Source organism: Drosophila sulfurigaster, chromosome 2R, assembly GCF_023558435.1.
Source record: "Drosophila sulfurigaster albostrigata strain 15112-1811.04 chromosome 2R, ASM2355843v2, whole genome shotgun sequence".
Classification (NCBI taxonomy): Eukaryota; Metazoa; Arthropoda; class Insecta; order Diptera; family Drosophilidae; genus Drosophila; species Drosophila sulfurigaster.
The window spans coordinates 3,469,392-3,496,862 of record NC_084882.1 but is presented as its reverse complement, the minus strand read 5'-3'; the positions used below and the strand labels follow the sequence as shown (position 1 = coordinate 3,496,862).

Here is a 27,471-nt window from a genome sequence, read left to right as displayed (position 1 = left end):
TTTTAAACGTTTTCAAACCAAGCTGTAATATTATCAACAAATAATTTAAATATTTCAAAAAATTTTACAGATCAAGATATATAATTTTCGATGCTGTCAAAGCTGCGCAGAAGCTCAAAAAAAACTAGCTGTAGTGATAACAGCTGTTGTTGTTCCAGCCAATTTGACAATTGTGCCCATGCATATCGACAATAAGAATTGGGCCAAAAAGACCATGCTGCTAATTATTGCGACATCGGTACCCAAGCCACGTACTTCTGATCCCATTTTGGCACATCCGCTTTCGTCTAATTCAAACTGAAAGGTTAAAAAAAGAACTCTTTGTAGTAAATCAATTCTTTAAATTTAGAAGGCTAAAAATATGTGTAAGCAGAGACGATCTAGCCATGTCCGTCTGTCTGTCCGTCCGTATGAACGTCTAGATCACAGAGACTATAAGAGATAGAGCTATCATTTTTTTCGACAGCATTTGTTATGTTTGCACGCAGATCAAGTTTGTTTCAAATTTTTGCCACGCCCATTTCCCGCAAATCAAAAAAATCGAATAACAAGCGTAATTTTTAATTTTGGTGTATACAATAATATCTATAGTATTTATGATTTCTGAAAATTTGATTGCGATCAGACAAAAATTGTGGAAGGTATTAAAGAAATACTTTTGTATGGGCAAAAACGCCTACTTACTAGAGGTCTTAGTTGCTTTGGCCGACAACCTGGTACATTGTGCCGTCTATGGTATATTTTGAATGTGGTACTATATCGATATAACAAATATATCGTTTGATATATTTTTAGTATATTTGCATTTTTGGTATATTTTCGAGCACACTCGACTGAAACTTTCTTACTTGTTTAGTCATAATAATAGTATATCCATAATTTCAGAATCGTTAATAGACCTATAGTAGCAGTTTATTTACTAAAAACGATTTTGTAACAAATGTAATTAAAGTTGTAATTGAATATGTTGGCCTAAAAAAAAGCCCTGAAAACGCTTTGTGAAAAATTGTTTTTCATTAAAAATTTATTTTTATTTAATTATTGTATCTGATGAGTCTGAGATAATATGTAAACTTGTAATTTTAATGTAGATTTACATGTAATTCAAATAATAGCAGTGCTGCTGCGGACAATCTTGTAAATCATAAAAGTGTTGTTCAAGCTGTGGAGTCGGAAAAAATATAAATTAGGTCCGATTTGTTAGCGCAAAGTTTAATAGTTGAAAAATTAATACAAAATGGGTTAGATTAGAATCAGTAAATGTAAAAGGCACGAATAATTTTGAGAATATGAGGATTGATGATGATTGATAATGAATTGGACAGGTCGGATATGAGTATTGGCATAAATACGGTTGTTACATAAGGCATATTTGAAAACTGAAAAACATTAGGAGCTAGAAATAAAATGTACAGTTACCTTACACTAAGAAGAAAAAGTTACAAGTGATCTTAGATGAATATCTAAAGAAAGGTATTACATGGCTTAGCAGTTCGCAGTTAGTAGAAAATAAAAGTGGTGATTTAAGAATGTGCGTTGATTTTAGAATATTTCATATGAATATGATTGAGAACAATTCATATATCTTGGTGATGCCCTAGCTGGAGCTCACTCTAAACGCATTGTCCGCCATATATATGGGTAATTTCAAAACGGAATTTGTCCCGTGCGAGACTCTTTCCATTAAAAATAACATAAACTGAAACAATTTTGAAAATAAGAAAAGTTTATTTTTATAGCTCTAGATAAGTACTTTAATTAGAGCTAAGAATGGTTTTGGAATTTTTTTTTCTGTTTTGTTTTCTGTTGTGATAATTGCAAAAATTAACCAATTCGTACGCAAAATCAAAAAATGAACGAAATTATATATTTTATCGGAAAACAGATCAAGTTCCTAAAATCAATCTTAGCTCTAAATATAGTGCGTATCTAGAGCTTTAAGAATAACATTCACTTATTCTTAAAATTGTTTCACTTTATGTTATTTTCACTGCAGTGCACTGTAAAAAGTCTCCCACGGGACAAATTTCGCCATGGAATTACCAATATGTAGGTTTTCGAAAGTCTATTTTTCGTTCGTTCGCTAGGTAGATGCCCTCTCTTTAGAGCCTCCTCAATACTTCCCAAAAATATTTTGCAATGCACCCTCAGTCTAGTCCTTGACAAACACAGCCACAAGGTCTTGCTTCGCATTTCCACTCCCCTGGTACCCAAGATATCGAAGCCTCCAGGACTGTCACGTTAGTCGTGTAACGTCTTTCAGCAACTTAGTGTTAGCTGATATGGACTGCTTTGGTTTGGAGTCAATGTCGGCGGTCGGCAGCAGAAGTGAAGTAGTGGGTTTGGTAGTTCCAAATTGTATAGCCTTTGATATCTACATATATTTAGATCTAGCCTGTCAAAAGAGACAGACGAGTATGGATATATCGTCACAGCTGTTTACCTCAACCACATTCTAAGGCTACAATAAATATGTGTATTTATTATTGTATAAAAATCCTAAAAGGTACATACAAGGCTATTTTCTTTATTAGTTTGTATTAGTAATGAATTTATGCTACTTACTGTCTTCAGGGAATGATAATGTGCCACCAGTAGGTAAGGCATTGTAAAGAGCGTTGAATACATTACTCCAGCGGTCCAACTAAATAGAATTACACTTAATTTGGTTCGGGTTAATGCCATCAAAGTCATTCCAAGGCAATAAAAAGAAGACCTCCAATATATACAGATTTGGCTCTTTAACGAAAAATAAAATACAAGCAAATTATGTTAGAATTACCTTGTTCACATGGAGCCGATGGAATGATTGACTGCTCTGATATGTACGAGTGTGCATATTGTATATAAACAATATAGCTAATCAAAGTATAAATGACATATTAATGTACAAATACATTTAATAGTCATTAAAATATACTCTATTTTTTATTGTTGATGTACAAAAAGTGAAAATTCAAGTGATCCACACACCACCAAGCTATAGTTTTTTACGCGTTGAACGCAAAAGAATCAAATAAAATAGTTACAGTCGAATATAGTCAACTGTGTAATACACCCGTTAAAATAACGAAAATGTATATACCTAAAAACATCTAAAAGCTATATTTCGTATTTTAATATCCTACTTCATTCATAATATGGCACGCAATAAATTTTCTGGGGTGCCACAGACTCCTGTAATTTTGCAAGTTTTATAGCAAATTTATCAACTTTTACGACTGTTCCTGGCTGTCACCTTGGCAAATTAAATTATTCCTGGCATTTTATTTTTAGCTTGGGTAATTCTATCGTTTTAAAACATAGATTTCAATATTTTCTTCTTTAATTGAATATATTTATTTTTATACCCGCTACCCATAGGGTAGAAGGGTAATATAACTTTGTGCCAACAGGAAATGTATGTAACAGGTAGAACGAGGCATCTCCGACCCTATAAAGTATATATATTCTTGATCAGCGTCAACAACCGAGACGATCTAGCCATGTCCGTCTGTGTGTCTGTCCGTCTGTCCGTATGAACACCTAGATCTCAGTGACTATAAGAGATTTTTTTTTTCGACAGCATTTGTTATGTTTGTACGCAAATCAAGTTTGCTTCAAATTTTTGCCACGCCCCCTTCCGCCCCCGAAAATCAAAAACGTCGAATAACAAGCGTAATTTTAAAGCTAGAGTTACGAATTTTGGTATATACAATAACAACTATAATAGTTATGATTCCTGAAAATTTAGTAGCGATCAGAGAAAAATTGTGGAAGGTTTTAAAGAAATACTTTTGTTTGGGCAAAAACGCCTACTTACTAGTGGTCCTTGAAGCTTTGGCTGAAAATCTGATATATTGTGTCGTCTATGGTATATCTTAAATATCGATATACCAAATATTTAATTTGGTATATTTTAGTATTTTTGGTATACGATATAGCCATGTCCTTTTGTTCAACAGCACTTCCATTGTTGAACGATCGAGTTTGTTTCTAATTTTTGCTACGCTCTCTTCCGTCATGGCAAATCGACAAAAATCGAATAGCAAGCGTAATTGTGAAATGAAATCTGATGGTGCAATTATAGTATTTATGATTTTTTTAAAATTTGGTTGCGAGCAGATAAAAATTGTAAAAGTTATTTGAGAAATGCTTTTGTATAGTAGAAAACGCTTACTGCAATCGGGTCTTAGTTGCTTTGACTGACAATCTGGTATATTTAATACATATATATGTATTTACATATGTTATATTTCGACTGTAGTATAATAGAGATATACCAAATATTTTCTTCAGTAATTCTTAGTATTTTTAGGTTTATTTTTTAGAATATGATATATGGAAAATGGAGAGCAAGTATGTCCCAGTCGAGCACACTAGACTGCAGGTTTTGAACTTGTTCAATGTAAGTTATTCAACAACACCATGAACTATTTACCAATTTGTTTTACCTTGTTTTATCTCAAACATTTGTTTAGTTTCATTAAAAATATATCTGGTTCCATGTGACAATGGCTGACCTTGACTTCAAAAATCTCACTTGTATAGGTGGCAGCCAGTAGAATGAAAGCTGATTAACGGAATCAATTGGCTCAATTGGCTCAATCAATCGGCGGAATAAGCTGTGGTACCGTGGATTGCAGCGAAAACGATTTCTGTAGGACCTCTGATAGTCTCTTAGATCTATGTAGGTGCTCATGAAGATAGAGGAACAGACGGACACGGCTACATAGTCTAGGCTGTTGACCGTAATAAATAATGTGTTATACACAATATATTAATACTTAATATTGTACAATTTCGTCATTTTATTCAAAAACAACAAGCGAGAAGCGCATAATTTTATTTATCTTATGTTAATTACCTGAATCTTTGAATAAGTTTATCTATAACCATGGAGTAGCAAGCACAGGACAGCGAATACATTGCCATACCCCAACATCCAAAACGAACACCTTCTTCGTATTTCCGTTGTGGTATTGTTCCTTCGATTGCACGAGGATCTCCTTTAAAAACAGCCTCTCCTACAAAGTCGGTGAAATAAAGGGAATAGCATACATGTGACATCCAACAAAACAAGTTTGTGAGACAAACTATGCGCAGCGAGTAGGGCATGTATACAATAGACAGTAAATAGTGTAGAAGGGATTGTACTTCTTCATTACTGTCGGATGGACATTCTATTGTTGACATCATTGGATTCTGATTTTCTGTGAATGAAGTTTCTCCGATATTTTCGTTTTTTTGTGAATGTTGGTTCTGATGGAATCTACATAAAACCATAAACAAAAAAAAACAAATTCTCTTAATTGATATGAAGATTTTTATTATAATATTAGAATCGGGAAAATTCTTGTGTAAAATTTCATAAGTCATTTATTTAGTACATATACTTATATCTATCTGTGAAATTCCCGCAATCAAATTTCAATAAAAACAAAATATACTCCGTTCGAACTTCAATTTAAAACTATCATACTTCATATTACCGCTTGCTAAATTGGTGAATAAGGCGCATTTTCTCAGAGTGAGACTTACTGTGCTTTATTCATAATATTTTCTCTTTTCTAGTCTTAACGAATATAATGCATTCTACGACGAAAGGCTTCTCTTTTATGAATATGAGAAAAATGCAACTTGTCGATTGCCCTTGTATAGCAACCTTGATGGCGACGAACTTTGCCACTAAAAATGTATTAGTCGATTAACAGATAAAATATTATATACTGATGAATCGCTTTGATTGTTTGAAGTCTGTAACAACGAAACTTTTCATCATAGGAATTAAAAGGATTGATTTGTTGTTGACTCGAGCTTACATTTGCACTCTTATGAGCCTTTTTTTCTTTGTCTTCCGCCCCCGCCAATTTAAAAATCAAATTTCAAACAAACAGACGGGCATGGCGATATACCTTCGGGGACGGATTTGAATCTTTAAGCCTGTTACATACATTTCCTACCACCAAAAATGTATAATACCCATTGAACCCTACGGGCTACGGATATAACAACAAAAAAACGGCAAGCATCGCTTGCGTTTTTGTTATTTTGTGGAAAGGGCATACACAAGTTTAAAGACAAAACTTCGATTGCTCAAACGCAGCTGTGTTTGCTGGCTGACGAAATTGTGCAAGCATTTGAGTAGAGAAGTGCAAAGCGGATCAATCGATCAATTATTAGGTGAGTTACTTAAAAAATAATATTGTATGTATTATATGTTTAATGTGTAAAATATTAAATAAACAGATAATAAAAGTACGACAAGCAGTTAGCATAATGTATAGTTCTACAGTGGAAAACGACAATGTGTCTAAAAAAGAGGAAGTGGAAATTATGACAGAAAATCTACGTTATGGAAATAATGACAGGGGATTGCGGCCCTAAAAAAAGAAGACAATTTCTTTGGTGTTATGATCGGTAAGTATTTTGAAAGATATTTATTAATAATCATTATCCACTTCAATCTATTAAAACTTTTTGAATCCTTTTTATTTCCAGATTCAATAACTGAGGACCAGTTGAGAATGGCTTTGTAGCTCCAAAAAAACGATATTTTAAAAACTCAAGTTGCGTTAAAGTAATAAAAGTATCCGACTTATTAAAATAAAGAAAAATTAAAACTAAATAAAAACTATAATTTTAATTGTACATATTTTTTAATTTATAATGGCCAACCTTTCCATGGGGTCCGATGTTAGTACTTACTTCACCGACCCTTCCATGGGGTCCGATGTAAGCACTTATTTTATCGGGCGTTCCATGGGGTCCCATATAAGTACTAACTTTACCGGCCGTTTCATGGGGTCCAATGTAAGTACTTTTTTTAAAGACCCTAATATGTTGCACTATTTCACTAGTTCGTGGGTAATCAAGGTGGTGGCGATTGACCCTATTTGCGGAAATTTCATACAAAAACGGAAATTAAAGAACGCATTGCTAGGTGCCACTTTGTAAGTAGTGGTGCTCTGCTGGTAAGTGCTTTTTTCACCAGCAACGAACTAGCGCTCAGAACTGCAGGGTATTTAAAGTGAGCCAATGTAACCAACTAGAGTTAACTCGATGATCACCTTTGAACTCTTCAATGACCATTTGCGGGGGCGGAAGGGGGCGTGGCAAAACTTTGAATCCAACTTGATCTGCGTCCTATTAATAACTGATATTTGGTTTGAACTACCCATTGGCCTCTCGCGGAACCACTGTACATTGACATTCAGTTCCGGACGTACCCTGGAAGCCTGGTGTTATATCAAGCGCCTAGTCCCTCTGTAAACCTGCTCAGCCTAACTGAGCAGTTACATTTTAGTCTCAATCTTGCGCTCTTCTTTTGCTATAGTTGTTACAGTTTAGTTATAAGCTTTCGCTCATCTTTGTTTTCCTTTAACTACTAGTGTCGGAATAGCCGGCAAACAATAAATTGTCGCTCTCTCCTTTTACAACTAGCAAACGAAACAGACGTGTTTAATTTGCGCATCAGCAGCCTTCAAGGTGTCTTATCTTTTTTGCTCCCAACAACAATAAATTATTTTTTCGACTTTCGTAATTTTACCGAGCCCGAGCAGGGACTACAAAAAGACTTTGTTGATTAAACATGTAGAACATTCAATAATTGCAATTGATAAGTTTAATTAATTTTACACCTAGTTGGCAGCTGAGTGCGTATAATTACAAACCCATTCGTTCGCGTTGTTTCGTTGCTGGCCTTTGGATTTATGGATCAATCAGAAGTCAACAGCTCTTCTGATGAACAGGTAACAGTGTCAACAACTGGAAAACTTTGTTAATAACTTTGGACCTGGTGACATTCATTGTGATTGTTTCCCAGTTCAGACTGTTATATCTTGTATTAAACAAGAGTCCAGTTGCCTGACACTGATTATTGAATTGTAGTGAACAATTGATGCAACACACATAAGTGAAATCCAAGTGCCAAAACATTCGCAACTTTATGATTATGCTTTCAGGTTCTTTATATTACATTGAGTTACAATAATAGCACCCGCGCATAATTTCAGTTATTTTTCGCTCTCTTTATTTGGTAATCTTCGCTCTCGCTTGCTTAATAAGTTTCGCTCTCGCTTTGTTCGATCATCTTCGCTCTCGCTTGTTTAAATAAGTTCCGCTCTCGCTTTGTTCGATCATCTTCGCTCTCGCTATGTTCGATCGTTTTCGCTCTTGCTTTGCTTGTTCGGCACCGCTCAAACTAACATTGAAGCTACGCTCAGTGTTGAGTTTGACATTAGAAACATTCTCTTGAGTTCTTGCATTGGTGTTTCTCTTACTAGTAGAGTGTGTTTTCTCTTTGCTTAACTTGCATTACCCAGCAACATACACCAAGTCGCAATGTCGAAAGAAAAAGCAAAAACTGAATTAAATCAAACCGTGATTGAAAATTGCCATAATGCAAAATTAACTCTGTTATTTTCTAGATTATCAAAGCTAGAAGAAAGTATTGGGAGGCTTAGATTAACAGTGTTAAATGAAACATCAAGAAAATTTAGATCCAATGTCGTTTGGATATACTAAATAAATACATTGCAGATGCCATGGAGTTGCAATCTGAAATTGATTGCATTGACCCGGATAATTCTAGCCGTGCTTCCTTAGAAGAATTATGCATTAAGACAAGGTCGTTGTATCTGAATAGTTTGAAGGAGCCCGATTCAGACCAGCATCGTATAGGTTAGCCAGCATCGTATAGGTCTCACTTGCCAAAATGAACTTACCATAGTTCAATGGTAAGTTCTCAGAATACAAGCAGTTCATAAGCCTTTTCGAAAGTCTTGTAGATTCTGACCGGTCGCTATCTAACATTGAAAAGTTTAATCACTTGATCTAATGTCTGTCTGATGAGGCATTAGGAACAATAAAGGCGTTCCAAGTTTCGGGTGTAAATTACCCAAAGGCTTTAGAAAACTTGAGGCATATATATGACAACAAATGTCTTATATTCTTCGAAACAATCGTACAATTGTTTCATATCTCGCCTATGAATAAACCTTCGCCATTTGGGTTGATGACCATCATAGATACTGTTTCGGCAATTTTTGAAAATTTTGTTGTTATTAGGAGATGAACGGGATATCACTAACGCGATTCTCATACACACTATTGTCAAGGGTTGACCATACCACCAAGTCATTGTATGAAGAACAGCTCGATTATAACAGGCTTCCACAATGGTCTGATTGTGTCGATGTTTTGAACCAACATCGCAACCATCATATTTCAGCTGAGGAAAGCTCGAAATATAGAACGAGCCCGAAGCCAGAATCGAGTCCCAAACGGACTACCAAAGCATCGTATTCAGCGTCTAAGTCCAGCAACCCTAGTTGTCAGTTCTGTAACGCGAATCATTTTATAAGCAGTTGTCAAGGCTTTAGTGCACTGCCGGTTACAGAACGATTCACTTCCGCCAAGACCCACAACCTTTGTATAAACTGCTTGCAGTCTGGGCATAGAATATCCACCTGCACATCTTCAAAATGCAGAGTGTGTTCTAAATCGCACAATACATTGCTGCATAGATTCGATGAGTCAGCTCAGCCTCAGACCACGAGTATGAGCCAGCGTCAACATCAACAGCCTGGTAGCTCGAGCGACCAAGCATCGTCACATCCAGCGCACGTAGCCAAGCCAACAGCAGAGACCTGAGACCCAGACTCAGGTCAATTTCATGACTGAAGAATTTGCCCAAGCTCTAAGGTTGTCTCGAGCCAACAAGTGTCTGACAGTTACGGCCAGAGGAACGTAAAATTTGGTAGCCCGACATGAAGTGTCAACAACGATATCATCTCGTGTTAACAAACATCAGCTTGACGCCGATTTCTGGGTGCTAAAATCAATTTCGAACCAGCAGCCAGACAGCTTGATTCCAGTCAGGCAGTTACAAATACCGGTTATCGTGGAACTGGCTGATTGTTATTTCTACAAGCCGCAGAGAATCGACTTGCTATTAGGAGCCGTTTCCTTTTTCGACCTTTTGTGCACAGGCCAAATTAAATTTAACGACAGTGGCCCTCTGTTACAAAAAACTCTGCTAGGGTGGATTGCGTTGCAAAGGTATTCCGAGTCAGACAACAACGTACTCGTCGGAAGATTTAAAACTGACTCGCTGATAGAAAGGCTATGGGACTTAGAAAAAGTTCCAGACTTATCGAACGTTGTTAAATATTCGTCAGAGCAAAGAGCCTGCGAACAGGACTTTATTGACCGAGTGACAACTCTATCGACAGGGCGATTAGAAATTAGTCTTCCGTTTAAAACTGACCCAAAAATACTTGGTTCGTCCTTCGAAACGGCAAAACGTCGGTTTCTTTCTCTTGAACGCAAGGTTTCAAGAAACGCAACATTAAAGGAAATGTATGTCAGTTTCATGAAAGAATATATAGAACTTGGTCATATGTCTCCCGTTGATTTTCCACCAGGACCACACTATTTTATACCACATCAGTGCGTCCTGAGGCTTGATAGTGCCACCACCAAACTTCGACTTGTTTTCGATACTTCGTGCAAAACGACTTCTAATTATTCATTGAATAATATTCTAATGGTGGGGCCAACTATACACAGGAACTCTTCTCGTCGCTAATTCGCTTTCGATTTAGTCGGTTTGCCCTCACAGCAGATATCACTAAAATGTATAGACAAGTAAGCAAGTCTCCAAAGGATCGGATGTTTCAACTTATTGTCTGGCGTGAAAATCCGTCAGAAAAGCTTCAAATTTATCAACTGAATACAGTTACTTATGGCACTGCGTCTGCTTCTTTTCTGACCATACGAAGCCTTCACGAACTTGGTGTTCGCCATAAGGAAACACATCCTCTTGGAGCTAAAGTCGTCTGCAATGACTTCTACTTTTGCCCATATTTCAGCTGAGGAAAGCTCGAAATATAGAACGAAAGCCAGAATCAGTCCCAAACGGACTACCAAAGCATCGTATTCAGCGTCTAAGTCCAGCAACCCTAGTTGTCAGTTCTGTAACGCGAATCATTTTATAAGCAGTTGTCAAGGCTTTAGTGCACTGCCGGTTACAGAACGATTCACTTCCGCCAAGACCCACAACCTTTGTATAAACTGCTTGCAGTCTGGGCATAGAATATCCACCTGCACATCTTCAAAATGCAGAGTGTGTTCTAAATCGCACAATACATTGCTGCATAGATTCGATGAGTCAGCTCAGCCTCAGACCACGAGTATGAGCCAGCGTCAACATCAACAGCCTGGTAGCTCGAGCGACCAAGCATCGTCACATCCAGCGCACGTAGCCAAGCCAACAGCACATGCTGGCTACCGCTGTGCAAAGGTATGGAGCAGACAGACTCTGAGGTCTTTCATGACTGAAGAATTTGCCCAAGCTCTAAGGTTGTCTCGAGCCAACAAGTGTCTGACAGTTACGGCCAGAGGAACGTAAAATTTGGTAGCCCGACATGAAGTGTCAACAACGATATCATCTCGTGTTAACAAACATCAGCTTGACGCCGATTTCTGGGTGCTAAAATCAATTTCGAACCAGCAGCCAGACAGCTTGATTCCAGTCAGGCAGTTACAAATACCGGTTATCGTGGAACTGGCTGATTGTTATTTCTACAAGCCGCAGAGAATCGACTTGCTATTAGGAGCCGTTTCCTTTTTCGACCTTTTGTGCACAGGCCAAATTAAATTTAACGACAGTGGCCCTCTGTTACAAAAAAACTCTGCTAGGGTGGATTGCGTTGCAAAGGTATTCCGAGTCAGACAACAACGTACTCGTCGGAAGATTTAAAACTGACTCGCTGATAGAAAGGCTATGGGACTTAGAAAAAGTTCCAGACTTATCGAACGTTGTTAAATATTCGTCAGAGCAAAGAGCCTGCGAACAGGACTTTATTGACCGAGTGACAACTCTATCGACAGGGCGATTAGAAATTAGTCTTCCGTTTAAAACTGACCCAAAAATACTTGGTTCGTCCTTCGAAACGGCAAAACGTCGGTTTCTTTCTCTTGAACGCAAGGTTTCAAGAAACGCAACATTAAAGGAAATGTATGTCAGTTTCATGAAAGAATATATAGAACTTGGTCATATGTCTCCCGTTGATTTTCCACCAGGACCACACTATTTTATACCACATCAGTGCGTCCTGAGGCTTGATAGTGCCACCACCAAACTTCGACTTGTTTTCGATACTTCGTGCAAAACGACTTCTAATTATTCATTGAATAATATTCTAATGGTGGGGCCAACTATACACAGGGAACTCTTCTCGTCGCTAATTCGCTTTCGATTTAGTCGGTTTGCCCTCACAGCAGATATCACTAAAATGTATAGACAAGTAAGCAAGTCTCCAAAGGATCGGATGTTTCAACTTATTGTCTGGCGTGAAAATCCGTCAGAAAAGCTTCAAATTTATCAACTGAATACAGTTACTTATGGCACTGCGTCTGCTTCTTTTCTGACCATACGAAGCCTTCACGAACTTGGTGTTCGCCATAAGGAAACACATCCTCTTGGAGCTAAAGTCGTCTGCAATGACTTCTACGTCGATGACATGCTTACTGGAGCTGACGATGCTGACACGCTGAAGGAGATTTGTGTCCAAGTGTCAGATATCCTAAGCTCCAGTGGTCTCCAATTGACCAAATGGTACTCCAACCACCCTACTTTAATCAATGGGAATGAAACTGATAAAGTTCTCAGTTTCAACGACACAGATTCGACTAAAACATTGGGCATGCGGTGGACGCCAAAATCTGATATATTTCGATATCATTTGGACTCCAGCTTCACCGACCTTAGCCCAACAAAACGCAATGTTTTGTCTATGACAGCTTGTATGTTTGACCCACTTGGCTTGTTGAGCCCCATCAGTATCAAGGCCAGAATCTTACTGCAAGAGCTCTGGCAAAATCATCTGGCATGGGACGAAACCATCCCTATGCAGATCCATACGAGATGGGAGAGATTTAAAGAAAATCTTCTAAACCTTGATAAAGTATCCATTCCACGATACACTAATTCCAGCAAGGCCAATACTCAAATTCATGGATTTGCAGACGCTTCCAGCCACGCTTATGGCTGCTGTTTATATATACGAGCTAATCAAAATGAAAAAGTGAAATGTAAATTGCTTACATCGAAAGCAAAAGTTGCGCCATTAAAAATGAAGTCGATCCCAAGACTTGAGTTGTGTGCACCGTATTTACTGGGGTAGTTGTGGTCGTACGTCAAGCCAATGCTTGGCAAATGTAGAATCGAGAGTGTGCTTTTTTGGACAGATTCAGAAATCACACTGCATTGGATTAGAATGTCGCCTTCTTCGCTAGCAACATTTGTATCCACACAAGATGTTACATGGAGACATGTGCCTTCTCCGTCAAACCCTGCCGATACTTGTTCTCGTGGGTGTGACATCGATGAATTAGTCGACTCAATATGGTTAGAAGGCCCACTATTCTTAATGGAAGAGCAGTGTGAGTGGCCTAAGAATCCTCATTTTTCATTGTCAACCGATTTGAAAAACAGTGAAACAAAAAAATCAGCTCAGGTTTGTTTAACTACCAACCCTGATTTTCTGTCATCTATACTGGCTCGCTTTTCTTCGTACAAAAGGTTGGTTCGAGTGATTGTCTATGTGTATAAATTCATTTGCTGGCCAAAAACAAAAAATTGTTCTTCAGCACTTAGTAAACAGAAGTTGTATTTTGCGTCGCTAAAGTTATTTGAATTGTTTCAGCGGTCCGAATTCAACTTGGAATTTAAAAAACTAAAAGCAAATCAATTAGTTCAACCAAATGTCCAATCTCTCGCTCCATTTATTCTGAAAATCTCTGAGCCAGGAAAATCTCTTTCGTTGATTCGCGTAGGTGGCAGACTATTAAATGGACCGATTGACTGCGATGCCAAGTTTCCGATCCTGATGTCAAAGAATTCGCCCTTGGTCAGAATGTATTTAAGAGACTTGCATCAGACCAACTGTCATGCTGGTGTTAAAACTTTGATTTCGCTCTTGAGGCAAAGAATTTGGCTGATTAATGCTCGAAGAGAATGAACACAAATAGTTCGTGATTGCATTCTTTGTTTTCGATACAAGCCAAAACTAATGGAACAAGTAATGGGGCAGTTACCAACTGATCGCTTGATTGCTACACGTCCATTTCACATTTGTGGCGTTGATTTTTGCGGACCCATAAATGTTTCTTTGCGAGTTCGGGGACGGCCTCCTTTAAAAAAATGTATATAGCAGTATTTGTGTGTTTTGCATCAAAGGCTGTTCATCTAGAACTGGTTGCTGACTTGTCCACTAACTGTTTTTTATTAACCCGAAAAAAGCTTCATCGCAAGGCGTGGCGTTCCACTTCGGATGTATTCGGACAACGCCACCAACTTCGTCGGGACAAACAACCTACTCAAGGAGCTACAGATGGAGTTCTCGAAGCAGCAGGAGAAACTGCAGTTTGCGTCGGAGCTGGGGATGGAATGGCACTTCATCCCTCCTCGAGCCCCACATTTCGGAGGACTGTGGGAGGCCGCGGTGAAATCCACCATACGTTCGCTGCCGCAAGGATCCGTGCCAGACAGACCCAACAAAGCGCTGACGTATATGCGAAGGTGGCAAATGTTATCCACGCTCAGACAGTGGTTTTGGCTCTCGTGGTCGAAGGACTACATCCACAACCTCCAAATCCGCACCAGATGGAAGTCTCTACAGCCCGGCTTGGAGGTCGGATGCCTCGTCCTGGTTCACGAGGACAACACGCCACCTCAGCGGTGGATAACTGGAAGGGTCGCAGGCGAAACCCGAGGAACAGACGGCCATATACGGGTGGCCGAAATTAGAACGGGCACTGGGACATACAAGCGCCCAATCCACAAATTAGCACGGTTGCCAGTAATTTGAAATCCCACGTCGGGTATTCCAAGGTGGCCGGTGTTAAATCAAGAGCCTTGTCCCACTGTAAGCCTGCTCAGCCTAACTGAGCAGTTACATTTTAGTCTCAATCTTGCGCTCTTTTGCTACAGATGAGCTTTCGCTCATCTTTGTTTTCCTTTAACTACTAGTGTCGGAATAACCAGCAAACAATAAATTGCCGCTCTCTCCTTTTGCAACTAGCAAACTAAACAGATGTGTTTAATTTGCGCAGCGGCCTTTAAGGTGTCTTTTTTGCTCCCAACAACAATAAATTATTTTTTCGATTTTCGTAATTTTACACCTGGTTCTAGTGGTATATTGTTGTTGGCGGGGAAACTACCGGGACTTTGCAAGCGCATTTCCTACTGGGTGTTTGTTATCGGTGATTATCTTTTATGCATGGGAATTTCACCGTTAGACCCCCCTAAACGTAGTAATGCAGCTGCAAATTTCGGCAGCGTGATTTACTCTTAATTTGAATGTTAGCCCAAGCAGAAGCAAAATATTGTGCCCAATATAATAGGGATTTGAAGGTATGAGCAGAGCACGAATGTAAGTGGAAATACGAAAACTAATTAAATGTATAAAATTTAATGAAGAAAATAAAGATTTCAGCATATTTTGACCCACTTCGAACTGTTGTTTTCGAGTAGTGGACTGCTCGAATTACGAGCAATGGCACACCAACCAAGGCTCGGATCCGGTCCCAACAATCGTTTTACTTACAGTTCTCTAGACCAGACTGAAGCAATATATACTGAATCTACTGTTTATGACCGACTGTAATGCGGAAAGGTTCCCCTTCATTGTCAATCTCCATACCCGCTACCCATTTTGAGTAAAAGCAAAATTTTTAAACCAACTTGATCTGCGTGCAAACATAACAAAAAAAATTATCGCTCTCTCTCTTATAGTCTCCGAGATCTAGGTGTTCATACGGCCAGACACACAGACGGACATGGCTAGATCGTCTCGGCTGTTGACGCTGATCAAGAATATATATACTTTATAGAGTCGGAGATGCCTCCTTCTACCTGTTACATACATTTCCTGTCGGCACAAACTTATGATACCCTTCTACCCTATGGGAAGCGGATATAAAAAATACTGTATATGAGGTAATTGTATTTCTAAGGCATATATTGGAAAAAATGCATTCCGCATGATCGGGAAAAGTGACGCACCAGCAGCTTAGCTAGGACGGTCAAACAAAAAGAAAAACCTAGCGACGTCCGTTACAGAAGTAGACATCTACTGTGAAATACAACTGAGGAAAAAATGGAAACATTCGAAGTTGCAGATATTCTAACACTTCATAGTCAGAGATTAATGTAAATCATGTTGTATCAATGTGCTAAACGACTCCTGAATTGAAAATATTGTTAAATATAGGAATAAGAAACTTAAGCTTTTATTGGGATAAACTTTTTTTTTTTTTAAAACTTTGACTTTATTTATTGAATCTTCTTAATTTTGAGACCAACAATAAGTTTTCGAATCTTAACATGAAAATTTAACTAACAGTGTGCTACGACTGCATTCTGGTTGCGTGTCCTTCAAGTCGGTTGCTGGGCGGGTAAGTCATTGCGTCGAAGACGTGATTGGTTGCTCAGCCTTGTTAGACCTCTCGCCAGGTGGTTAGGGTGTAACAATAGCTTGGTAAAATACTTTTCCTTCTGTTCTGCGATCACTTCTTTGACTGGTAGAATGTTAAAGTCGCGATGTATGTTTTCGTTACGATGGTTCTCAAGATCTTCGACTGAGCTGCTGGACTATGTCAATATTGCTATTGCTGGCATTCCCCCATAACTGGGAGCCGTACATCCATATACGTTTTGGTACCGAGTTATTCAGCTGGACTTTATATACAAGGCTAAGGCTAAGAGCGAGTGTTGATAAGCCAATGAAGGCTGCAGGCTTTTAGCTTTAGGTGTGCTCTTTTGGCTTCAATGTGCCGGCGCCATGTGAGTCTTCTGTCGAGGTGTACTCCTAGATATGTCACTTCGTTTGCTTGCGGGAGTAGAGTGTTGTTTAACGTTAGCGGCGGGCCGTTTTGCCTGTTCAAGGTAAATGTAACGTTTTTGCATTTTTGATCGTTCACTTTAATTCTCCAATCTGATAGCCATTTTTCAACATCGACCATATGAAGAGCTAGCTGCGCAGTTGCTTGTCTCGGGCATTTTGAGCGGCTGAGAATAGCTGTATCATCAGCAAACGTAGATGTTGTTATAGTGTTGGCCCTAGCACGCTACCTTGAGGAACTCCAGCTCCAACAGTGAAATCTTCATGTATATAGCAGGGTTGCATCTCACAACAAATTTTCTGTCGTAAAGGTAAGACTCTAAAAGCTTTTGGGTGTTGTTGGGGAGCATTGCCTTGATCTTGTACATTAGACCTTCTAGCCAGTCTCTATCAAATGTTTGAGAGACATCTAAAAATATGGCAGTACAGTACTGTCGTTCTTCGAACGCGTTCCGAATTTCTGATGTTATCCGTTGACCTGGTCAATTGTTCCGTGCTTTTCAAGAAACCCAAATTGGTAGACGGGATTCCTTCCTGGAGTCTTAGGTATATATTTATCCGAGTCAAGAGGCATTGTTTTCAAAGAGTTTAGATAAGCATGAAAGTAGGCTTATAGGTCTATACGACGTCGGGATTGTGTGGTCTTTTTCCAACTTACTGGATAGTGGCCAAGTTTTGCGACGGCATTGAAAATGTAAATCATGTTGTATCAATGTGCTAAACGACTCCTGAATTGAAAATATTGTTAAATATAGGAATAAGAAACTTAAGCTTTTATTGGGATAAACTTTTTTTTTTTTTAAAACTTTGACTTTATTTATTGAATCTTCTTAATTTTGAGACCAACAATAAGTTTTCGAATCTTAACATGAAAATTTAACTAACAGTGTGCTACGACTGCATTCTGGTTGCGTGTCCTTCAAGTCGGTTGCTGGGCGGGTAAGTCATTGCGTCGAAGACGTGATTGGTTGCTCAGCCTTGTTAGACCTCTCGCCAGGTGGTTAGGGTGTAACAATAGCTTGGTAAAATACTTTTCCTTCTGTTCTGCGATCACTTCTTTGACTGGTAGAATGTTAAAGTCGCGATGTATGTTTTCGTTACGATGGTTCTCAAGATCTTCGACTGAGCTGCTGGACTATGTCAATATTGCTATTGCTGGCATTCCCCCCATAACTGGGAGCCGTACATCCATATACGTTTTGGTACCGAGTTATTCAGCTGGACTTTATATACAAGGCTAAGGCTAAGAGCGAGTGTTGATAAGCCAATGAAGGCTGCTGGCTTTTAGCTTTAGGTGTGCTCTTTTGGCTTCAATGTGCCGGCGCCATGTGAGTCTTCTGTCGAGGTGTACTCCTAGATATGTCACTTCGTTTGCTTGCGGGAGTAGAGTGTTGTTTAACGTTAGCGGCGGGCCGTTTTGCCTGTTCAAGGTAAATGTAACGTTTTTGCATTTTTGATCGTTCACTTTAATTCTCCAATCTGATAGCCATTTTTCAACATCGACCATATGAAGAGCTAGCTGCGCAGTTGCTTGTCTCGGGCATTTTGAGCGGCTGAGAATAGCTGTATCATCAGCAAACGTAGATGTTGTTATAGTGTTGGCCCTAGCACGCTACCTTGAGGAACTCCAGCTCCAACAGTGAAATCTTCAGATATAGCAGGGTTGCATCTCACAACAAATTTTCTGTCGTAAAGGTAAGACTCTAAAAGCTTGTGGGTGTTGTTGGGGAGCATTGCCTTGATCTTGTACATTAGACCTTCTAGCCAGTCTCTATCAAATGTTTGAGAGACATCTAAAAATATGGCAGTACAGTACTGTCGTTCTTCGAACGCGTTCCGAATTTCTGATGTTATCCGTTGACCTGGTCAATTGTTCCGTGCTTTTCACGAAACCCAAATTGGTGTGACGGGATTCCTTCCTGGAGTCTTAGGTATATATTTATCCGAGTCAAGACGCATTTTTCAAAGAGTTTAGATAAGCATGAAAGTAGGCTTATAGGTCTATACGACGTGGGGATTGTGTGGCCTTTTCCCGGCCTTGCTATCATTATTACAATTGACTTTTTCCAACTTACTGGATAGTGGCCAAGTTTTGCGACGGCATTGAAAAGATTTGTGATAGTGCAAATGGCGAAATATAGGAGTTCGATGATCATTTTATTTGTTATTTGGCGTTATTTGGAGTTATTTGGCCTGTGAGATTTTTAATAGGCATCACGGTTTCTTTCGGTGAGCTCAGAGTTGGGTGAGCTCTTCATAGTGAGTGTTTTGTACTAGAAGTACACAATGGCAGTGGACATATGCTTCTTCTTGGTGTAGAGCTTTAGTAAGTTCACATGAGGCATGTCTAAAATTTTGCTTAGAAGATGGCGATCTGGAATTGCCATTCTTGACGCAAACGACGCTTTTCGAGGACGAGCTGCTCGATTTGTAGATTTGTCTTCTTTTGAATGCGTTGTGTATTTATAGTTTGAGTTGTTGAAGCTGGAGCTGCAGACACAAATACAGACTCCAGTGAATTAACAAAGCTGTGTACGTCGGCTTCATTGTTGAGATGAGGACTTAGCTCACTTAGCTCCGGCGATTGATGCTGCTGAGCCATGTTCGATTCTTGGTATGCTGATTGCAGAAATGAACATTTTGAGGCAGGGGTAGCCGGTCCTGATTTTAAAGCGCTTGCGTATGTCACACTTTTGTCAGAGTTAATGGGTCCTAGTGACGATCTGGCTGCAGTGGAGAAGAAGACTTCAGGGTTTGATTTTTAGACTTTCAACGTTTTATTTTGGGTGCGGGCAGTAATTCCTCTCTGATGGATGCGGCTTTTCAATCCCTATAAACTGAGCAACCTCTATAGTTAGCAGTATGATTGCCACCGCAGTTGCCGGAGTCATGAAGTCCTCCACAAACTACACTCACCGGGTGCAGTTTGCAGTATGACCTTGTGTGACCATATTCTTGGCAGTTCGCCAACATTGTATATAGGGTGCACTTTGTATTTCTTTAGGGGCTTATTTTCTGATTCGAGCACAACCTTAAAGAGTGGCTGCGGCTTTCTATCCCTGTTATCCCTTCTCTTGTAGCGCGTTTGTTATTTCTGCGGGCGTTACTTCAGATTCTATGCCCTTAAGTACGACTTGCAGGCCCTTGCTGCTTTTTAGCTGATACGTGTAAAAGTTCTTTTTATTATCGGTAAGATATTTCAATAATACTTTGTAATTGTCTTCAGATTTCATTTTAACTTTTGTTTCCTGAATATTGCCCTTTACAAGGGGTATTATGTGGCGAATAAGCTCATTAATTTTTTTGACAAGACCATCTCGTATAAAAATAGACGGAGGCTTTGGCAGGACCTCAAATCAGATGTTTTTTTTTAGAAATTGGTGTCAATTTAAACATTTAATTTAAAATACATTAAATCACTTAAATAACTCTGAAATAATTAATAAGGTGTGCTAATTAAATACGAAGACGTTCGTAAAGGTAAGATGTTTTTGTTGCTAAAGAAAGAATATTAAAACAACTTTTACTGAAGTATGTATGTCCCTCTGGTTGGAATTCAATCAGATGAAGACTAATTACAATTGTAATAGCAAAAGGTTATCAATTCTTAAAATTGGGATTTGGCTTAATGCCTTTTGTAGTCATTGTATGCGCGAGGAATTCAGTTTCCTTTTTCATGATTCACATACGGCAAGTTGAAACTTTCAAATAGCTTCTCAAAAGTTTAAGAATAATTTAGATAAAGACGATACATGTTTCCCCAATGTAAGCACACATCTTTAAAGATCAAGTCTTCTGTGTTCATGGTTTAAAAGACAATTTTTATATCCGCTACCCAGCCGGCAGGAAATGTATGTAACAGGTAGAACGAGGCATCTCCGACCCTATAAAGTATATATATTCTTGATCAGGGTCAAAAGACGAGAGATCTAGCCATGTCCGACTGTCCGTATGAAACACTGGATTACAGAGACTATAAGATATAGAGCTATAATTTTTTTTCGACAGCATTTGTTATGTTAGCACGCAGATCAAGTTTGTTTCAAATTTTTACCACGCAACCAATAAAAGCAAAATATACAAGATTTTCAACCAAATCAACTAAGACCCCTAACTTCTACAATTTGTATCTGACCGTATTACATAAATTTGCTGCCGATACAAAGTTATAATTTCCTTCTACTCTATGGATGAAATGAAAAATGTGATTTTAATTGTTGACATCCCGAAAATGCATCATTAGATACGAAATCCACATATTACATAACTACAACTAATTAAATTTATTCAATGTCAATATCTAATCTTCAAATACACTGTAATTTTGATGTAATTAATTTTTGCAACCAGTTGCGATAAGCTTACCTTCTCAATATTTTCATGATTTATGTCATCATCATTATTCATTGCTCCATAATTCGTAGACGAGCAATCATCTAAATGGGACTTCTCACTTGAGGACATTTTCGATTTTGGGTTTGAAAGCACCCAAAGAGGAATTTCCGTAAAGCTCGAGATCGAAAATGTAACACATGTGATAAAAATAAACGTAATAATCGTAAAAACAGCTTTCACATGTCCTCCTAGACGTCTTCCTGTATATCGTTCATAATTATTCGATATAATATCAAATTAGCAAAGACATTTACCGATTTCTGTCTCATCCCAGTTCAAGCCACCCATTGAATAGCCAAAAAAACCGCCTAAGCCAGCCATTATAGTGAAAGTAGAAAGACCTCTGGCATGGTCTTCCGGAATACACACATCCAACAGGTATGCTCTAGATGGACTTTGGCAGGCATCCGCATCAAAATCAAGTAGAACAGTGCCTAGCACAGTGAAGAAAATTCCCCATGGATGAGAAGTTTTCTGAATACCTTCATTTTCGGATTTAGATGCGGTTACTTTGTGAGGAATTATGTTTAAATAGTTATAGGTAATATTGTACGTCGTATTAGTTGCAGCAGCTTGTTCATGTGGATCGATATCGCCAAACCAGTATCCCAAATTTTCTCCATTTGGAACTAAAATTAATCCTAATTTATAAGGAAAATTTAAAAGTAAAATTAAAAATTAAAATTTACGATATTTACCTAATAATACCCCGACAGACAAAAGAATTATGAACGGTCGTCGGCGTCCAACATTTAATTTGCAACGATCTGAAAGAGAACCCAATATCGGGCACAAAAAAAAAAAGCCAACCAAAGGTGATAGAGCCCATACTAACGTCATATGCTGGTGTTCCACGCCGATTTTCAGTAACGTTGGCGACACAAAAGCCGTTTCTGCAGCGTATGAAAACTCAATGCCCATAACGGCAGCAGACACGCGGACAAGCTCAGCACGGGTTTTGTGTCTGTGAAAAAGATTTAAAGTAAATTTACGTTGTTTACGAGTAATTGCATGCTCTCAGCAGGGAACATATATTATTAGAATTGCGCATTTCAATAAAACTCAGATTTTGAAAGTACATGTATTCAATTACCATAAACCCTTTTATTATGTAATTTGACTTAACTGACCCATATCAAAAAAGAAGAGATAGATTTTGAATTCTATAGCTTTCAGTAAACACGCTAGGCAGCAGATTACAAGTGCACTATAAATTCATTCTAATCTGGCTGTCTATCAGCTTTACTGAACCTGCATTTTGAGAAGCGAAATCTATTAATAAAGTCTGTTTCCTCCTAATCCTTACTTAATCCTAAGTAAGTTTAATCATCTCTTTACTACAATCTTTAACTCAATTGTTTTTTCCCCATTTCGAATTAAAATTAAAATTAATTTATAAGAGAAATGGAGCATATTAATTTAACTGACTTAATTGAAATAATGTGTCGGATATTGCTATCATTGCACAACAATCCACCACCGTACATCAAAATACAATTTCTATTACCATATATATCTTTGCTGATTAACTACAGTGTACAGCACAAAAGTTAAAATTAATGCAATAGAGGCATAATTCGATATGCAAGGGCAGCTATTGAAATAAAGATATCTTCGGCACCGCTGCAGCAAGTATGCGATGACACAAAGTCAGAGCCGCAAACTAAAATTAAATTTGGTTTAATCTAAACTGTTCTGCCGGCGGCACTGCTCCGTCGTTTCCATCGCTTCGTGGTTCGGTGGTATTGCACCTTCCCTGGTGTAGTTGTTGTTTTCGTCGACTTTCAGGAATCAACTTACTGTCTGGTTCCCAGACGTTAATGACCGAAATATCAATGACGCTGCGTAAGTGTCGTTGGTTATGCGCTGCAGTGTACGGTATGATGTATACCTCACAACTAACTATGTTGCTAACTTCTCCCACTTTAAGTGCTGACGTCTTTGGATGCGGTGGAGAAACGTTTTCGAGGTTTATATGCCTCTGGAGTCTCGGTTGTTATCTCATCTTTTGGGGAGCTGGGATCTTTCTTCTTTGATGTCCTAAAGATCAATACAACCAAGAATATGAGTTAAAAATGATTGCTGTCGTTGTTAGGTTGCCCTTCCTCAGCTTCTCCAATATTGTAGCATTGTTGATGTTTGGTTTTCTCCGCTATCATCGGTGGTGGAATCGCTACTGCTTATTTTGCCTCACCGGCTTCATATTTGTCATCGTCATTTCTTATTGAGAAGATTTCAAATTGTGTGAGATATGTATAAAGTCGACTTCATTTTGGTATATTTTTGTGCTGTCAGTGAAGTCGTTAAAGAGGATTGTAGCCGTTAATATTTCTTCGGGGTCTGGAACATGTTGGCTATTCACTGTATTGCAGATTGGTTTAACAGAGGAGTTATGCAAGTATCGATTCTTAAATCTACAATTTATCGTTTTGGGATTCAAAATCGTTTTTCTGGACGTACATTATAATGCATGCGTGCATTATTGCATTGATAATATTTTTATACTTAATTACATTTATGGCCTTGTTTTTCTTTATTGGTTTTATTTTTATTGATGCACAAAGTTGATTTCCTAATGGTAACATTTCTTTGCCATTTGAGTCTATTTTTAATTTTGCAAATTGTAATAGTTTTTCAACGTTTATGAACATTAGTTTTTCAATTTCTAATATTTGTTCAGTTTTACTTACTTCTAATTCTGATAAAATAATAGAGTCTGTGTTGTTATACATATATACATATATATATCCGTATGAACACCTAGATTTCAGAGTCTATAAGAGATAGAGCTATAATTATACCCGCTACCCATAGGGTAGAAAGGTATTATAACTTTGTGCCGACAGGAAATGTATGTAACAGGTAGAAGGAGGCATCTCCGACCCTATAAAGTATATACATTCTTGATCAGCGTCAACAATCGAGACGATCTAGCCATGTCCGTCTGTCTGTCTGTGTGTCTGTCCGTATGAAACACTGGATCTCAGAGACTATAAGAGATAAAACTATAATTTTTTTCGCATATTTTTTAGCATTTGTTATGTTTGCACGCAGATCAAGTTTGTTTCAAAATTTTGTCACGCCCACTTCCGCCCCCTCAAATAAAAAAAAATTAATAACAAGCGTAATTTCAAAGTTAGACCTGTGAGTTGTGGTGTATACAATAATAATAACAGTATTTATGATTCCTGAAAATTTAGTTGCGATCAGATAAAAAAGGTGGAAGTTATTAAAGAAATACTTTTCTATGGACAAAAGCACCTACTTATTGGAGTCTTAGTTGCTTTGGCTGACAATCTGGTATAATGTGCAGTGTGTGGTATTTTCTGAAGGCGGTACTATATCTATATACCAAATATACCACTTCGTATATTTTTATTTTTTATTTTTTCTAATATTTTCGGTATATTTTGAAAAGCAATATTTTGCTTTTATTCAAAATGGATAGCGGGTATTTCACAGTCGAGCACACTCGACTGAAACTTTCTTACTTGTTTTGTTATGTTTGCAAGATCAATTTATTTTAAACTATTTCCAACGCCCACTCCTTTTTAATCGTAAGTCAATAGATAGAGATGATTTTTTAATACATTAATTGGAGCTTCTACTCCTTGAATTAGGTTGTGCAAATAACCTTCGCGGCTGTGGAGTGTTGCGTCGGCAAAATCTGTAAAATTGATTGGTGGATTTCACGATAATGCGTCTTCTGACACATGGTTAAGCTCTTTGAGATGGCTTAAGCTTTCCAGTATGGTATTAGTTGATATGAGCGAAAGTCAGGGGTTTTAAATCGGTGAAGAGAATAACCTTTTAACGCGCCAAATAAGTACATACGATGGTTCTGCAAAGCTCATACTATATCTAACATTTCTTTGTCTTAGCTTATTGAACTGGATAAGCTAGCAACACGTCATTTAAGGCGAGTGTTCGTTTTATTTTGTCACATGATTCAATTGTCTCATAATCCCTGCTCGCCTCTAAGAAAAGTGATGAGTGAGTGTTGCCAATTTTGCATAGTCCCTTATAAATCTTCTATAATAACCAGATAACCCTAAAAATGATCGGAGATCTTTTACTGTTTGTGATTAGGGGAAATCTTGTATTGCTTCACCTTTGTCAATATTGATTTTTATTCCTTCCGCTGAGATAGTGAAACCCAAGAATAGCTTCTTGGTTGTAGGGCTGGTGTTGCGGTATAATTAAATGATGAATCATAAAACATACCTACTTCTGTGTAATTATTGGGTGTATAAAACAACAAAAACAAAATCTTCTGTTGGGTTCTGATTGGTCTAATCACTAACTCCTTATTCTACTTGTTCAAAGTAGTCTTGTTTCTCGGTAACACTTGCTTCTGGTTCACCTTCAAAGGCACTGGTCTTGGTATTAAAATGTCCTTGCAACTTCTGTGGTGGCCCATTGCGTACGGTCATGGGTGGACGGTTCCCATTTATATCATAATTATGAGGTCTACTTCTATAGTTGACATGCCTAGATCGAGTAGATAGATCTAGTTCCATTGGCACGGGCTTAGGCTCTGGTGTTTGGGTATTAGGCAATTGGTAATTTTATGGTTTGGAATTCAATTGCCTTAAGCTATGTTGTGGTTACACTTGTCTAGGTGGTAGTGAAGGTGGGATTGGCTAAGATCTAGGTCTATTAAAAGTTTGTAATGCTTTGTCAAGTTATTTATTGATCAAAGTTATAATCACTTCAGAGGATTTCTCTTGTGCACTTTTTTAGTTGAGTATTATAGATAATTAACGACACACGACTCTATAATACTCGGTTGCCGTCATAGTGTTTATGTCCACTACCCTTAGGTTAGAAAGGTTTTATAACGTTGTGCATTCTGTCCGTATGAATGACTAAATTGCAGGGACACTAAGAGATTGAGCTATACTTTTTAACAACGCTTGTAAATTGTACACGCAGATCAAGTTTGTTTTAAATTTTTTGCCATGTCTACTTTCGCGCCAGTAAAACGAATAAAATCAAATAGTACTCAATCATAATAGCAGTCTGTGTGATTCCTGAAGAAGCTTCTACGACTCCATGTACTTCATACATTTATTCTTGATAAGTATCAAGATAGCCATTGTATTGTTTCCATTGTATATGTTTATTGTTCATAAATACAGTTTCTATGATTATCGAAAATTTTGTTGCTATCAGATCAAACATTTAGAAGTTATTTAAGAATTAATTGTATATTGCAGCTGTCAGGTCTTAAAGGTAGACCATCACGAATATTTTGTATTCCATGGTATATATGCATAGTAGTAGTAGAGTGTCTATGTATATATAAAATATAGCGTTTAGTTTAGTTTGCTTAAATGTAATTTTAAAAACGTTTTAAATCGTTGAGGTGTTTAGTATGTACATACATACATATGTACTATGTCTGCAAACATGTACTGATTACAGACTTTCGACTTGAAAGTTTCAACTTTTATTAATGGTAATTCCACATTATAAATTTTATTAACAAATTGCTATCATCGAATAGAAATATATATTCATTTAAATTCAAATTCATTAGATATTAAACCTACCTATAAATATGAGAGTAGTCAGCATTTGCACTTGCGTTGCCTTTCAATTGATCTCCGATTGAATTTTTTACTTTTTTCTAGAAAGCTGGCGGAATTATTTTTACCATAACTTTCTTTTATATTGTCTCTCCATTGATGTATTCGACCTGTTATTCCTTGATATTCATGAAGTTTTTCCATTTTTTGTAGTTTTGCTTGTACAAATGTGTACTATGTAACGGTGTGGTTTATTTTTGTAAATTCAAGAAATTATACGGCTTCTCTTTTACCCTATACACAATATTTCAATAAGACGTTCTTCGATTCTGACATTCAAAGTAGAAGTGAACTCGCATTTCACAAGCAAATTTCGATTTACGGATTGGAAACGAATAGTTTCGTATCGTGGACAAACGTTACGATTCCAATGAATTTCATCGAGCATGCGTTAACTTTTGTTATTTCTATACTTTCCAATACAACTACATAGTTCAAATAATCCTGCAAGGTCATAGACTTTGCAATACCCTTTACATTTAGTATACTGAATACATAGATACATATGTATATATTACTATATTATATATAATAAAAATAAAGTTTTATAAAAGCATCTCCAACAACGCATCTGTGAAAATCGTTTGTTGACGACT

At 37.8% G+C, this 27,471-nt stretch overlaps 1 protein-coding gene and 1 long non-coding RNA gene across 2 annotated transcripts; one reads left to right on the top strand and one right to left on the bottom strand.

Annotated features, from left to right (window-relative positions):
* On the bottom strand, nucleotides 1-27,158 carry LOC133837725 (proton-associated sugar transporter A). Its single transcript, XM_062268585.1, is given in 7 exon segments — nucleotides 1-297; nucleotides 2,566-2,739; nucleotides 21,255-21,484; nucleotides 21,539-21,925; nucleotides 21,983-22,248; nucleotides 26,840-26,901; nucleotides 26,903-27,158. Coding segments are annotated over 7 exon segments (1,419 nt in total). The 5' UTR covers nucleotides 27,020-27,158; the 3' UTR covers nucleotides 1-114.
* LOC133837726 (uncharacterized) lies at nucleotides 6,106-6,596 on the top strand. The gene is made up of 3 exons (XR_009893855.1): nucleotides 6,106-6,162; nucleotides 6,229-6,399; nucleotides 6,481-6,596. It is a non-coding gene; the product is annotated as an uncharacterized LOC133837726 (long non-coding RNA).
* Nucleotides 27,159-27,471: the final 313 nt, after the last annotated feature.